Below are 15,160 nucleotides of genomic sequence, written 5' to 3'. Positions count from 1 at the left end.
CAAAACAAAGGGGCTATAGGCCCCATGCAAGTCTGAAACCCAATGGGGCAGTCATTAAACCTTAAAGTTCCAAAATGATCTCTTTTGACTCCACGTCTCACATCCAGGGCATGCTGATGCAAGGGGTAGGCTCCCATGGCCTTGGGCAGTTCCACCCCTGTGGCTTTGCAGGGTACAGTCCCCCTCCTGGCTGTTTTCGTGGGCCAGCGTTGAGTGTCTGTGGCTTTTCCAGGCACATGGTACAAGCTGTCATTGGATCTACCATTCTGGGGTCTGGAGGATGGTGACTGTCTTCTCATAGCTCCATTAGGCAGTGCCCCAGTGGGCATTCTGTGTGGGGGCTCCATTCTGCCCTGCCCTAGCAGAGGTTCTCCATGAGGGCTTTGCCCCTGCAGCAACCTTCTGCTTGGCCATCCAGGCATTTCCATACATCATCTGAAATCTAGGCAGGGGTTCCCCAACCTTAATTCTTGACTTCTGTGTACCTACAGGCCCCACACCCTGTGGAAGCTACCAAGGCTTGGGGCTTGCACCCTCCGAAGCAACCACTTGAGCTGTATGTTGTCCCCTTTTAGCCATGGTTGGAGTGGCTGCGACATAGGGCACCAAGTACCGAGGCTGCACACAGCAGGGGGGCCCTGGAGCCTGCCCTGGAAATCATTTTTCCTTCTTAGGCTTCTAGGCCTGTGATGGAAGGGGCTGCCATGAAGTTCTCTGACATGCCCTGGAGACATTTTCCCCATTGTCTTGCTGATTAACATTTGGCTCCTTGTTACTTATGCAAATTTCTGCAGCCAGCTTGAATTTCTCCCTAGAAAATGGGGTTTTCTTTTCTATTGCATCACCAGGCTACAAATTTTCCAAACTTTTGGAAAATTCACTTTGCTTCCTCTTCAAAGCTTTGCCACTTAGAAATTTCTTCTGCCAGATACCCTAAATCACCTCTCTCAAGTTCCAAGTTTTGCAGATCTCTGGGGCAGGGGCAAAATGCCACCAGTCTCTTTGCATAGCAAGAGTGACATTTACTCCAGTTCCCAACAAGTTCCCCATCTCCATCTGAGACCACCTCAGCCTGGACTTCATTGTCCATATCACTCTCAGCATTTTGGTCAAAGCCATTCAACAAGTCTATAGGAAGTTCCAAAATTTCCCACATTTGCTTGCCTTCTTCTGAGCCCTCCAAACTGTTCCAACTTCTGCCTGTTACCCAGTTCTAAAGCTGCTTCCACATTTTTGGGTATCTTTACAGCAGTGCCCCACTCTCTGCAGTACCAATTTACTGTGTTAGTCCATTATCACCCTGCTATGAAGAAATACCTGAGACTGAGTAAATTATAAAGGAAAGAGGTTTAATTGACTCACAGTTCCACATGGCTGGGGAGGCCTCAGGAAACTTAAAATCATGGTGAAAGGAATTTCTTCACTGGGCAGGAGGAGAGAGAAGGAGAGCCAAGTGAAGGGAGGAAGCCCCTTATAAAACCATCAGATCTTGTGAGTACTTACTATCATGAGATTAGCATGGGGGAAACGCCCTCCATGATTCAACTCAATTACCTTGGCCAAGTCCCTCCCACAACATGGGGATTATGGGAAGTAAAATACGAGATGGAATTTGGGAGGGGACATGGCCAAACCATATCAGCAAGATACCATGTAATATTGTTTGGATATTTGTTCCTTCCAAATCTCATGTTGATATGTAATTCCCAATGTTGGAGGTGGGGCCTGGTTGGTGGTCATCAGGGTGGATACCTCATGAATGGCTTGGGGCCCTTCTCATAGTAATGAGTGAGTCCTTCCTCTTATTTCATGCAAGAGCTGGTCGTTTAAAAGAGCCTGGCACCACCTCCCCTCTCTCTTGCTCCCTCTCTTGTCACGTGACATACCTGTTCCCCTTTGCCTTCTGCCATGAGTAAAAGCTTCCTTACCAGAAGAAGAACAGATACTGGTGCCATGCTTGTACAGCCTACAGAACCATGAACTAAATAAACCTCTATTTTTTAAATTAAATTACCCAATCTCAGGTATTCCTTTATAGCAATGCAAAATTGACAAATACACCATGTAAGACACATAGGTCAGAAAGGCTTGATGTACATTTGTTGAACTGATAAGCAATTTAAAAATGTAAAACAAATATCTATATTTAGCATGTATCAGTTATTGCTGTAAGTAATTTCCAAGTATTAACACATTTAGTACTCACAGAAATACCATGTGCTTTTTTTATTTTATAAAAATACAGAAGGTTTAAAAACCTGTTCAAGGTCACATGGTACTAAGTGACAGAGCCATAGCCAAAGCTCCAGTGTCTAGCTCTTACCAGCACTCTATGTTGCATCCATGCCCAACTCTGTTCACCCAAGTCTTCGTGCTAAGATTTAATTCTGTCTCATGGCTACAATTCAAATTGGACCCATCTTGGTGCCCTCACATTAGCAGGGAGTCTCTAAAAAATAAGTTGACCCAGCCAGGTGTGGTGGCTTACGCCTATAATCTGAGCACTTTGGGAGGCCAAGGCAGGTGGATCACAAGATCAGGAGTTCAAGACTGGCCTGGCCAGCATGGTGAAACCCTGTCTCTACTAAAAATACAAAAATTAGCCGGGCATGGTGGCATGTGCCTATAATCCCAGCTACTCAGCAGGCTGAGGTAAGAGAATCACTTGACCCTGGGAGGTGGAGGTTGCAGTGAGCCAAGATTTCACCACTGCACTCCCGCCTGGGAAACACAGTGAGACTCCGTCTCAAAAAAAAAAGAAATGTTGACCCACGTATTGGAACTCTGAGGCCTGTGTATAATCCCAGCTTTGGCTGACAACACAAACTCTGTATTTGGTGTTATCTTTGGACTCAAAATAACAAGTTTCAATCTTGTTGGGCCAGGCAGTTTCTCAGTGTTTCATTCCTTTTCTCACATAATTCCTGTCAAATACTCATCGAATGTTCCATGCTTTTTTTTTTTTTTTGGAGACAAGATCTCACTCTGTCATCTGGTCTGGAGTGCAGTGGCCCAAACATTGCTCATTGTAACCTTGAACTCCTGAGCTCAAATGATCTTCTTGGCTCAGCATCTTGAGTAGCTAGGATTACAGGTGTGTGCCACCAGGCCCAGCTAATTTTTAAAATTTTTCTGTAGAGACGAGCTCTCACTCTGTCATCTAGGCTGGAGCACAGTGGTGGAATCATAGCTCATTGTAACTTTGAACTCCTGGGCTCAAGTGATCTTCTCACCCCAGCCTCCTGAGTAGCTGAGACTGTAGGTGAACGCTACCATGTCCAGCTAATTTTTAATTTTTTTTTGTAGGGATGGGGTCTTGCTATGTTGCCCAGGCTGGTATTGAACCCTTGGCCTCAAGCAGTGCTCCCAACTCAGTCTTCCAAAGTGCTGGCATTACAGGCATGAACTATTGGACCTGCTCCATCCTCTTATTCCTACATATATCCAGTAACATCTGTAACTGAAATAGCAATCTTCAGCCTCAGATGTTAAACCCAATTAAATTGTAAGCAGAAACAGAGAAGAACAATGAACCAGTCAATATTAAAATATTTTAATCTCTGGGTTTATCAAATTCTGTTGAATTTGGATACTATAATATCAAAATAAAATAGTGAAGTAAGTTAATTCCTATAAGACTCCAAAAATGTCCAAGCTTTCAGAATTTACTGTCTGAATTAACCATCATTTCAGTTCTTCTACTATACCCTAGTGTTGACCTTGTTAGAAGGCACATTAAGGCTCTAAGCTTCTAACCTGAGAAAAGTGTCGAAGCTGTTGGTTAGGGACTAAAACGAAAACTTTCACGTTAGGCCAAAGGCTTTGTGATTTGTCAGCGAGACAAGCAGCTTCTGTCAAGGGCAATGCTCCTCCAATGGGGAGAACACTGCTGAGCCTCTAGATGTGTCTGTTAGTAATTTTAGACACGTCAAAGCCAAGAGCCAAAACCAGAGCCCCTGTCTGGTGATAATTTCCTGTGAATGAAAAGAAGCAAGTCACAATAATATATACAATATAATTTTATTTATCTAAAGTTCAGAACCAGATAAAACTAAATTATTTAAAGAAAACTGTAGGGGAGAAAAAGTAATATCCTTTTCTCATCTATCACAAGGTTCCTGGCTGATCCCCCTATAACAAAAGACAGATTAACAGGGTAACAGCATACAAATTTATTTAATGTAACTTTTATGTGACATGGGAGTCTTCAGAAATGAAGACTCAAAAACCCAGGGAAAACTTTATGGACAGTCAGGCGGAAGAATGGTTGGAGGACAAAGGGCTGTGATCTAATGGTAGTTAACGGCTTCAGATTCTTCTTGGCAAGACTCCTCTGGAGTGAACGTCTTATGACCTACTTTCAGGGGACATAGTCAGAGAATTTTTCTAATTACCTTCTTCAAAGAAGAGAGGTGGGAGGTGGTCAGAGAATGATCTTCCTGATTCTGGGGTTTTCTCAGTTTCCTTCTGCTTAAAATACTCAGTATGCTAAGGTACCATATTTTGGGGTGTCATGTTCTGAGCCCCGATGAAACAAGGGGAATGATGAACATATCCGGGGTAGTGATAAGTTTTGGGTAGTGGAAGAGAGGTGGTAAAATGAATAATTCTTTTTTTTTTGAGACAGAGTCTCGCTCTGTCGCCCAGGCTGGAGTGCAGTGGCTTGGTCTCTGCTCACTGCAAGCTCCGCCTCCCGAGTTCACGCCATCCTCCTGCCTCAGCCTCCTGAGTAGCTGGGACTACAGGCGCCCCCCACAACACCCAGCTAATTTTTTGTATTTTTGGTAGAGACGGAGTTTCACCGTGTTATTCAGGATGGTCTTGATCTCCTGACCTCGTGATCTGCCCACCTTGGCCTCCCAAAGTGCTGGGATTACAGGCGTGAGCCACCGCGCCTGGCCTAAAATGAATACTTCTTAAAGCTGGGTAGTAGGTACATGTACATTCATTTGTAATCATTCTTTAACTGGAATGTACATGTTTAGTACATACTTATATAAGTGTGATATGTTTTATAAGGATAAAAGAACAGAAGAAATTTTACAGTTTGCCAAGGCTTTAATAGTAAAACAGCAAATAACACAATGAAACTAGAATAATATTGAAAAACCTCAGCATGAACTATTACTTCGTGTGGTTTTGTCTCTAGTGTATTTGCGCCCTTTTTGTCATCTGTCTTATAGGAGGAGCCTTCAGGCCTCCTAAGGTGGCAGTGTACCAAGGAAATTGATGTTCAGAAATTCCCTGTAAATTCAATTTCTCGTTAATAAGCACTCAGGTATTTGCTAGGAGTGTCAACAGTTATTTATACTTCTTGGGAAGGTCAATATACAGCCAGGGTCTCCTCATATTTCTGGAGGCCACAACATAAAAACCCTTGAGAGAATGACAAGAAGAGTTTCCTTAAGGACTAGATGGGGTCTTTTTACTGAAGGGTGGTATAGTAAGCAGTGGGGTTATGTGAACATTGAAGTTCAAGGGCATTGCCCCTTCAATGGGGAGACCATTGCTGAGCCTCTAGAATTGCAGAGATGTCTTCATGCAGTTATGATCTAATGTCTTTTACTTATGCTAAAGGGAATTTGAGCGGGTCTGTTGGTATCTTTCTCTCAATCACTATCCTCCTGTGACATCTGTGTGCTGACTATAACCAACTTCAAGTCCAGGGTTCAGTTATTTCTACTCTCCTTCACCATAGGAAGCTTGCCCTTGGGGTTTTAACTGATGCCTCATCTTAGGTCAAAGAAAGCAAATCAGGCCTTGAATTGTTGTGTTTGGAAGGTATAGTGCATTTAGGGTATTCTGGAGTATCAGTTGAGAGGAGACACCATTTGTGAAATATCAATGGCCAGATGAGGATATTTCTTTTTATTTTGTACATTATTAAGAAATGAATGTTTGGAGGTGTCTATTTTTTTTCTGTGACAATCACAATAATGACAGATATATACATGGATAGGTAGATAGATACATTTACAATGACATAGTTATATAGACAGAAATAGATATAGTTATATAAACACAAATGGGATTATACTTTACATGTTGAGTTGTGATATCCTTTTTTTAAAACCTAACAGTGTATATCATGAATGTTTCCATGTAGTGAAATATTTCTCTGGATGTAGTAGAATATATGTAACAAAAACCACATTGTTGGACATCTAGATAGCTACAATTCTTTTTTTTTTTTTTTTGAGATGGAGTTTCGCTCTTGTTGCCCAGGGTGGAGTGCAACGGCATGATCTTGGCTCACCACAACCTCCGCCTCCTGGGTTCAAGTGATTCTCCTGCCTCAGTCTCCCGAATAGCTAGGACTACAGGCATGCAACAGCATGCCTGGCTAATCTTGTATTTTTAGTAGAGACAGAGTTTCTCCATGTTGGTCAGGCTGGTCTCGAACTCCTGACCTCAGGTGATCTGCCTACTTTGGTCTCCCAAAGTGCTGGGATTACAGATGTGAGCTACCGTGCCTGGAGATTGCTACAAAATTTTAACCACTATAAATAGTATTGAAATAAACATCTTTGTAAAAATACATTTGTGCATATTCATGATTATTTACTTAGGACAAATTCCAAGTGAAATTTCCTTTTTAGTATCAAATGATTTTATTATAAATCTGAAGCCATTTATTGACCACTCACTTTTCTAAATAACACAAACATGAGAATAAACTAAACACACCCAAGACCCACTAGCCCTTGCAGGACAGGAAGAGGCCCTGGACAGACAGCCTGCAAATGTTTTTGCTTACACCTGATGTCCAAGCTTCCTCACACATTCTAGGGTTCCATGTTTTGTCATCTCTTACAAGGGAAAGGGAAGTAGGTAGAAGAATTCATGCGCAGGAAGGTCATAACAACCTTCAACCATCAAGCTATCTGATGCTAATGGTTTGTACATTCTAGTTTGCAACTCTGAGAAATAATGTCAAATAAGCACTGTCAAATCCCTACTCCCAGCTACCCCTTAAATTCCCATTATTCTTTGAAATTATCTTTGGGACTGGTTATGTTCTTTCATTGTAGGTTTTGTGTATTCCAGAGCACAAACCCAAAATCCATGTGCAGTCTCCATGTTCAAGTATAAAAGTTTGTCTCAGGACAACCTCAGGTTGCTGCAGTGTCTCTTTATCTCTCTGTAGTGTCTACTGAGCGTTGTGCCTTTGGACAGGCTGGTCAAATGGCAGCACAACGAAGGGGACAACACAGTCAACTTCCCCAAAGTCAGACTCTCTCCCAGTTCAAACTGGACACTGCCCACAGTCAAGGCTGAAATACTGAAATCAGGGAGACCTTGGCCTATCTTCATTCTGAAGTTGCAGTCTTATGTAACCATGTAACCGAAGCTACTTCTTCACCATTAATTTAAATGGAGCTTTCGAAAAGGGTGGGACATATTCTTGGGAAGCGCCCTGATATGGAGGGCTGGAGGGTCCTGGTCTTTGGGCTCTGGAGGGGGCACTGGCACCATTGCTGTCTTCTGGGCCCCCAGGATCTCGTGAGTTGCTCGTTCCACTGGTGGCCTGGGGATGTGGTTTAGTTCTGGATCCATCACCTAAGAAAGAACCCTGTCAAATCCAGCTTTCAACGTCCCTGTCTGAAAAACGCTCTGCCTCAGGCCACTTCGCAATCAGTTTTTGCGCATCGTAGGATTCCATTCCTGCTTGTCCAGGTGTACGGACACCGAATGCTCGGCCTTCTGCCTTGATTTTGGTAAGCTGGCTTGGGGTCTATGGGGGCCACGCAGCACCGGCGGAAGCTGCCAAACGGGCCCCCGGCTCCTGAGCTGCTCCAGGATGAGCGGCGGGTCCCCGGGAGGCAGCGCCGGGATCATGGTGCCTGCATGGTCCGGGTCTCGCCCATCGAGGGAGACCAAATACGACTTCTCCGGGACAGAGGGCTTGGTGCGTGTAGAGGTGGCGGCGCGGGCAGCAGAGGAGGCGGCCAACATCTCACCGGGCTTGTGTTTTCATCTGGGTTTCTCTATCCCGGGGCTCCTGCGGATCACTGCAGGGCCGTGGGCGCCGCGTGCAGCGCGGAGCATGCGCAGGCCCCTCGGGGTTGAGGCGTGACCCGAACGCTTGACTCCGGGGCTCCGGGCTCCCTGCGGCCTTCGATGAAGGCTAGTCTGTTCCATCTGGCCTGGCCTTTGTGCAGCTGAGGCAAATCACTGCTGTCCTGGAGGCTTCTTTCCCCCTTGTAACAGATACATTTTTTTCATGAAAAGCTTTTAAAATTGACAATTAGAACGAAGAGAGTTTGTGAAAGAAGCTTGAGAAAAGTGCAAGTTAATATTCAATAAATTCAATAATTTGTACATAGTTTTTGCACCTTTTCAGTTAACGATAGTAAATTAGACAATCGTAAAATATAGCTTAAACAAATCAGAAGCAGTGTGACAATGGATTTGTGTTTTGTAGGAAAAAACGTTTTTTACGTGAGAGTTATTCAGTGGCCTTAGAACCGGCAAACCACCTGCCACGAAACAATGAAAGATGAGACAAAGATAGTTTCGGGATTCACTTGAGATGAGGTCAAAACAAGATTATTTGTCTGGGGTACATAGCCTGCACTCTACAAGGAAAAGACACACTGATAAGATCAGCTAATTGGAAACAATATAAATCCTCTATACAGTGAATGAAGACCGTGTGAGAAATGAAGTTTCCAGAGCCGCAGAGCCTCCTTGCAACCTTTTGCACTGGAGATCTGGCCACCAAGCGGCACACACAGTTAAGTTCTTGGGAATGTTATCTGAGTCCGAGTTCTGCCTCAATATGTTGATTCCCTCTCTGAAGTTCTCTTAGGTGTTTATGTCTCCTATGGCCACACGGTTGGAAATCTTTCTCTTTCTTCCCATCAAGTCTTATCTATGACTTTTCTCTCCCACAGATCCATGACACTGTGTTGTTATTAAATGCATAACTTTTAGTGTATTTACCAAAGTAAATTAAAAATAATGATAGATTCATGACACTAATGATTTTACTAAATGCAAAGCCCAAGATGAATGTTTTAGAATGAGAAAAATGAATAAATATGTTCATAATAAAACTTTATTGAGGTAATAACTTAATAATTTGCTTTGTCACTAGGAGGGATTAAAGTTAACTGTCCTCCTGGTAATAACTTTGTACCATTCTCTCATGCACTTCTAATTTATAGCTTGCAGTATCAGACAATGAAGGTAGCCAGGAATACTTACTACTGTAAACTTACCCAGTGTCATGTTGTATGCAGCTTGATCCAAATTTTCCACAGTCTTTTTTCTTTTCTTTTTTTTTTTAGACAGGGTCTTGCTTTGTTGCCCAGGCTGGAGTGCAGTGGTGCAATCTCAGCTCACTGCAGCCTCGACCTCCCATGCTCAAGCGATCCTCCTGCCTCAGCCTTCCAAGTAACTAGAATTATAGGTACACACCACCATGCCCGGCTAATTTTTTTTTTTTTTTTTTGGAGACAGGGTTTCGCCATGTTGGCCAAGCTAATCTCAAACTCCTGAGCTCCAGCAATCCTCCTGCTGCAGGCATGAGCCACAGTGCTAAGCCAACAATGTTTGCTTTTTAATTCAACGTCTGGTGTATTGCAAATACTTTTCCAAAGTTCTTTTCAGAGCTACCTTCACTTCCTTATTTTTCAGGCTATAGATGAGGGGATTCAGCATGGGAGTGAGTATAGTATACTGCACAGAGAAGATCAACTCTGTGGGGGAACCTGAGTTTGGCATGAGATGGCGGAGCAAAGCTGAGCCATAGTAAAGTATCAATGCAGTGAGGTGGGCAGAGCAGGTGAAGGCCTCGCTTCTGCCCGAGGTAGAGCTGATGCTTAGGATGGTAGAGATTATACGGGTGTAGGATAAGAAGACCAAAAGGAAGGTTCCCAGCCCATGCAGGAGAGTGGAGCAGAGCAAGGCGATGAGGTTTCTGGAGATATCAGAGCAGGACAGAGGGAGGAGAGATGGCATCTCACAGCTGTAGTGGTGAATGATTTTGGCTTCACAAAAGACCATGTTTACAGCTGGGAGGACATTGATGAGTGCGTCCAGAAAGCCCAGTCCCCATGAGCCCCACACAAGGTGCTTATACAGTTGTTTACCCATGATCTGTCCATAAAGCAGTGGGCGGCAGATGGCAGCATAGTGGTCATAGGCCATTCCTGAGAGAAGGCAGGCTTCAGTCCCTGCAGTGACAAACACAAAGAAGACCTGAGCCAGGCAGCCCTCTACTGAAATGGTTTTCCTTTGTGACAGGAGGTTCTCCAGCATCTTGGGCACAATGACTGAAGAGAAGCAGAGATCAACAAAAGAGAGGTGACTCAGCAAGAAATACATGGGCGTGTGGAGACGAGAATCAGCCCTGATCACCAGCAGCAGCATCAGGTTCCCCATTATGGTCAGGAGGTAAATCCCCAAGAACAGCACAAAGAGCAGAGCCTGGACGTGGGGGTTGGCAGACAGCCCAAGGAGGAGGAACTTGGTGATGGTGCTGTGGTTCCCCAAGGCCATTTACAAAGGCCTAGAAATAATATGGAAAATCATAGCAGCCAAGTAAAGACTACTCCAGACAGTTTTCTCATGGTACTGATTCTCTTTTCTTATCAGTCACGTGGAACATAAAAATGATTGAGGTGTAGTCTTTGCTCTTTAAATGATCCACTGAAGAACAGGAATGTGAAAACAAGAAATTGTAACAGTGTAATTAATATGAAGAGAGCTCAAATTTTGATTTACATACGGGTCAGTAATAATGCATTGAGGAAATTTGAAAAAATTTTTAAAGAAAGCATATGATTGACCAGGTGTGGTGGCTCATGCCTGTAATCCCAGCACTTTGGGAGACTGAGGCAGGTGGATCACCTGAGGTCGGGGGTTCAAGACCAGCCTGACCAACATGGAAAAACCCCATCTCTACTAAAAATACAAAATTAGCCTGCTGTGGTGGTGCATGCCTGTAATCCCAGCTACTTGGGAGGCTGAGGCAGGAGAATCACTTGAACCCGGGAGGTGGAGGTTGTGGTGAGCCAAGATCGTGCCATTGCACTCCAACCTTGGCAACAAGAGCAAAACTCGGTCTCAAAAAAAAAAAAAAAGAAAGAAAGAAAGAAAGAAAGCATATAATTGACCAAGGAAAATAAATATCAAAGAGACAATTAATTGGCATGAAGAATGTGTTCAAACACTCAGGACTGAGAAAAAATCAAGTCATGTTCAGTAAAACATGGGTAGTTCTGAAAAGCTAATGCTTAGAGTATAATTGAGCCACACAGATCAGTGGCTAAGTGGACTCCTGTGTCACACTACGTTCACATTCCAGCTGTACTATTAGTTAGCTATATGACTTGTACAAGATATACAAAGCTCTATACCTCAATTTCTTAGTATATAAAATACATATAATAGTGCTATGTAATGTTTTGAGGATTAAACATGAGATTATATATAAAGCACTTCAAACTACCTACTCCTAACTGTTCATTGACATTTGTAACTATTAAAATTATTTATTAAGGTTGTGAGTCTAGACGAAACTCAGATAAATTCTCCTATAGGGTAAAACACTATCAAAAATCAAAGTTGTTTCTGCTAATGCTGCTGTTGTTATTCTTACTTTGTGACTTTATTAAGAAAATCACATTGCAATCATTACTGGTAGAAGCCCACTCCTGCTCACTAACTCAATTAGAAGAAAAACAGGAGGTGAGGAATTATTTTGGAGTGGAGGCTGTTTTTTTTTTTTTTGGGTGGGGGGAGGTAAGCCACTTTGCAGTTACTGTGGATGCTGTCATTCAGAAAGGAGGGTATGTAATTCCTCCTAATAGGTATTGCTACCAGCCTCCAGACGTGACAAGTGGGAGAGAAGTTGTTTGGGACTCATGTAGACACCTAGGGGAATCTTTGATATAATTACTGGGGAAGATGTGTATCCCAGGAATGCCTGGAATCTCTGGAAAAGTAAGTGAGAGGAAGACTTGAAAGGATTTCATGAGACGGGAATACATGAGTGGGTATATAGGCTGTAGCAACAGCCGGGATTCCGTGTAGTACTGCGGATTCTGGACCACTTTCTCAGAAAATAGGAAAAAAATTGGGAATTCATCTTATAGGACTGCAAAGTTGGACTCTGAGCATCTAGTTTCTGCTGGAAATGCCTGCTGCTGGTAATCCCTATCTTACAGGGGGAAGTCCTGTCCCACTGTTCTCTGATCATACTCCAAAGACTGTTTAAAACCAGAGTAGAACATTCATTCCTCTATGTTTCTCTTGTACAGATATTTAGAGTAGCTTTCTGACTTTCATCCTGAGACATTGTTCTCAGTCTTCATATTCCAGATTTCTCCCTTATCGCCAGAATGTGTTCTCCCTCATGACCTTCAAGTATGTATTTCATGAGTCTTCAGGTCTGGATTACAATGCTCTATTTCCTTGAACACTGAATGTTTACTCATAACTCCCAGTTTTGGCCTTATATCCTAAGTCTGACCTTGGGTCACCCATAAGACTCATTATGATATCCCCATCAGTTTCCTGGTCCTGACTACTCCTGATGAGTTCAAAGCCTAGCCAAGGGGGACAGCTGAATCTTTACTAATTAAATCTTTACCTAGAAACTCAGCTTCAAAATCCTTCCCATACCCCAAATACAGATTACCTGTACATCCTGTCCAGTTTTAGATGCATCTGCTAAAAATAGCAATGAACTGGAGAAGGTTACCTTTTAAATCTGGTATCATGGTTGAGTTTATAAAATCCTATTGATGATAAAATGCTTTAGTGGATTCTACACTAATAAGTTAAATAGCCATAGGGCAGGTCCTTTTTTCAAAGGTTCTAAAATATCCTTTAGTTTTCCTGTTTCTAAAACCAATGTCTCATTTATATGCAGTATAGCGTGCAATGGCACCAGCTTGGCTCATTGCAACCTCCACCTCCTGGGTTCAAGCAATTCTCCTGCCTCAGCTTCCTGAGTAGCGGGGATTACAGGCATCCGCCACCATGCCTGACTAAGTTTTGTATTTTTAGTAGAGACAGGGTTTCAGTATGTTGGCCAGGCTGGTCTCGAACTCCTGACCTCAGGTGATCCACCTGCCTTGGCCTCCCAAAGTGCTGGGATCCACTGCACCCGGCCTCAATATCATTTATTAATGAATGCTTCTTATCCTTCTTGATTAGGAATTTTTGGCTATCACAGACTGAAACTTTTCTGGATCACGAATTGCATTTCTATTCCACTAATTATTTCTGCCTTTTAATATGATACAATATAATTTCAGTGGCTGTAACTTTGAGAGGTAAAAATTTGAAGGTAACTCCATTAATACGTTGATTTGTTTTTGGACTTTTTTTTTTTTTTGAGACAGAGTTTCGCTCTTGTTGCCCAGCTGGAGTACAATGGCGCGATCTCGGTTCACCACAACCTCTGCCTTCCGGGTTCAAGCGATTCTCCTGCCTCAGGCTTCCTGAGTAGCTGAGATTACAGGCATGTGCCACCACACCTGGCTAATTTTATAGTTTTAGTAGAGATGGGGTTTCTCCATGTTGGTCAGGCTGGTCTCGAACTCCCGACCTCAGGTGATCCATCTGCCTCAGCCTCCCAACGTGCTGGGATTACATGCATGCGCCCGGCCTGTTTTTGGACATTTTGTCTTATGCTTCTGGATGAATTTTGCTACCTATTTGTATAAAATGTCTTGCTGAGGTTTTATATTTAAGTGTTTTTAGAAATGGAAAACACTGGGCGGAGTGCAGTGGCTCATGCCTGTAATCCCAGCACTTTGGGAGGCCAAGACTGGTGGATCACCTGAGGTCAGGAGTTCGAGACCAGCCTGGCCAACACGGTGAAACCCTGTCTCTACTAAAAATACAAAAATTAGTTGGGTGTGGTGGCAGGTGCCTGTAATCCCAGCTACTTGGGAGGCTGAGGCAGGAGAATCACTTGAACCCGGGAGGTGGATGTTGCAGTGAGCTGAGATTGCACCATTGCACTCCAGCCTGGGCGACAAGAGCGAAACTCTGTCTCAAAAACAAATAAAATAAAATAAAATAAAATAAAATAGGCCGGGCGCGGTGGCTCAAGCCTGTAATCCCAGCACTTTGGGAGGCCGAGACGGTGGATCACGAGGTCAGGAGATCGAGACCATCCTGGTGAACATGGTGAAACCCCGTCTCTACTAAAAAATACAAAAAACTAGCCGGGCGAGGTGGCGGCGCCTGTAGTCCCAGCTACTCGGGAGGCTGAGGCAGGAGAATGGCGTGAACCCGGGAGGCGGAGCTTGCAGTGAGCTGAGATCCGGCCACTGCACTCCAGCCTGGGCGACAGAGCCAGACTCAGTCTCAAAAAAAAAAATAAATAAATAAAATAAAATAAAATAAAATAAAATAAAGAAATGGAAAGCACTGACAACATTTTTAATATTGTTGAACTAGCATGAAAATAGAAGGCACCCTTGTCTGGTTTTGTTTTCAGTACAATCCAATAATTACAGTGTCTCCTTATCAGGTAATTTAATTTTTAAACTGTTAATTAAAAAAATAAAATTTTTATGTTAACAAATGCTGAGTCAACATCTATGAGGTGAAGATTTTTATAAAGTTACCTTATTGCCATAATGTGTTCTGATTATTATTTTGTTGGTGGTGTGACAAATTCTCACTCTGGTTAAATCTTACATGGTATAATATTTAATATATGACATTCATTTGTTCAGATTCTGTTTAAAAGGAAAGAAATAAAAATTCTACTTTACCAGTTACATAATATGTTTTATTTTATATATGCAAAGATTACCATTTTTTTTTTTTTTTTTTTTTGAGACGGAGTCTCGCTCTGCCGCCCAGGCTGGAGTGCAGTGGCCGGATCTCAGCTCACTGCAAGCTCCGCCTCCCGGGTTCACGCCATTCTCCTGCCTCAGCCTCCCGAGTAGCTGGGACTACAGGCGCCCGCCACCTCGCCCGGCTAGGTTTTTGTATTTTTTAGTAGAGACGGGGTTTCATTGTGTTAGCCAGGATGGTCTCGATCTCCTGACCTCGTGATCCGCCCGTCTCGGCCTCCCAAAGTGCTGGGATTACAGGCTTGAGCCACCGCGCCCGGCCAAGATTACCATCTTTGACAAATATCCTAAATAGTCTTGTCTTGTAGGAAATACTTTTGGACTAGGTGGTC

General features: G+C 43.3%; 2 protein-coding genes across 2 annotated transcripts; both read right to left on the bottom strand.

The window, feature by feature from the left end:
• Positions 1-6,207: 6,207 nt before the first annotated feature.
• On the bottom strand, positions 6,208-8,238 carry LOC126930203 (biorientation of chromosomes in cell division protein 1-like). The gene has a single exon (XM_050746980.1). It carries the CDS (start codon positions 7,954-7,956, stop codon positions 7,636-7,638), a length of 321 nt encoding a protein of 106 aa, XP_050602937.1. The 5' UTR covers positions 7,957-8,238; the 3' UTR covers positions 6,208-7,635.
• A 1,306-nt stretch (positions 8,239-9,544) lies between these two features.
• On the bottom strand, positions 9,545-10,506 carry LOC126930181 (olfactory receptor 8S1). The gene has a single exon (XM_050746939.1). The coding sequence runs from the start codon at positions 10,504-10,506 to the stop codon at positions 9,571-9,573; it is 936 nt and encodes a 311-aa protein (XP_050602896.1). The 3' UTR covers positions 9,545-9,570.
• Between the last annotated feature and the right edge of the window lie 4,654 nt (positions 10,507-15,160).

The sequence above is a fragment of the Macaca thibetana genome, chromosome 11 (genome assembly GCF_024542745.1).
Source record: "Macaca thibetana thibetana isolate TM-01 chromosome 11, ASM2454274v1, whole genome shotgun sequence".
Taxonomy (NCBI): domain Eukaryota; kingdom Metazoa; phylum Chordata; class Mammalia; order Primates; family Cercopithecidae; genus Macaca; species Macaca thibetana.
Note: the sequence above shows the minus strand (reverse complement) of the source record. Positions and strands in the feature narration are given on the sequence as shown.

Coding starts and splice junctions, on each gene's coding strand:
- LOC126930181 (XM_050746939.1), bottom strand. CDS start 10,506: ATGGCCTTGGGGAACCACAGCACCATCACCAAGTTCCTCCTCCTTGGG.
- LOC126930203 (XM_050746980.1), bottom strand. CDS start 7,956: ATGTTGGCCGCCTCCTCTGCTGCCCGCGCCGCCACCTCTACACGCACC.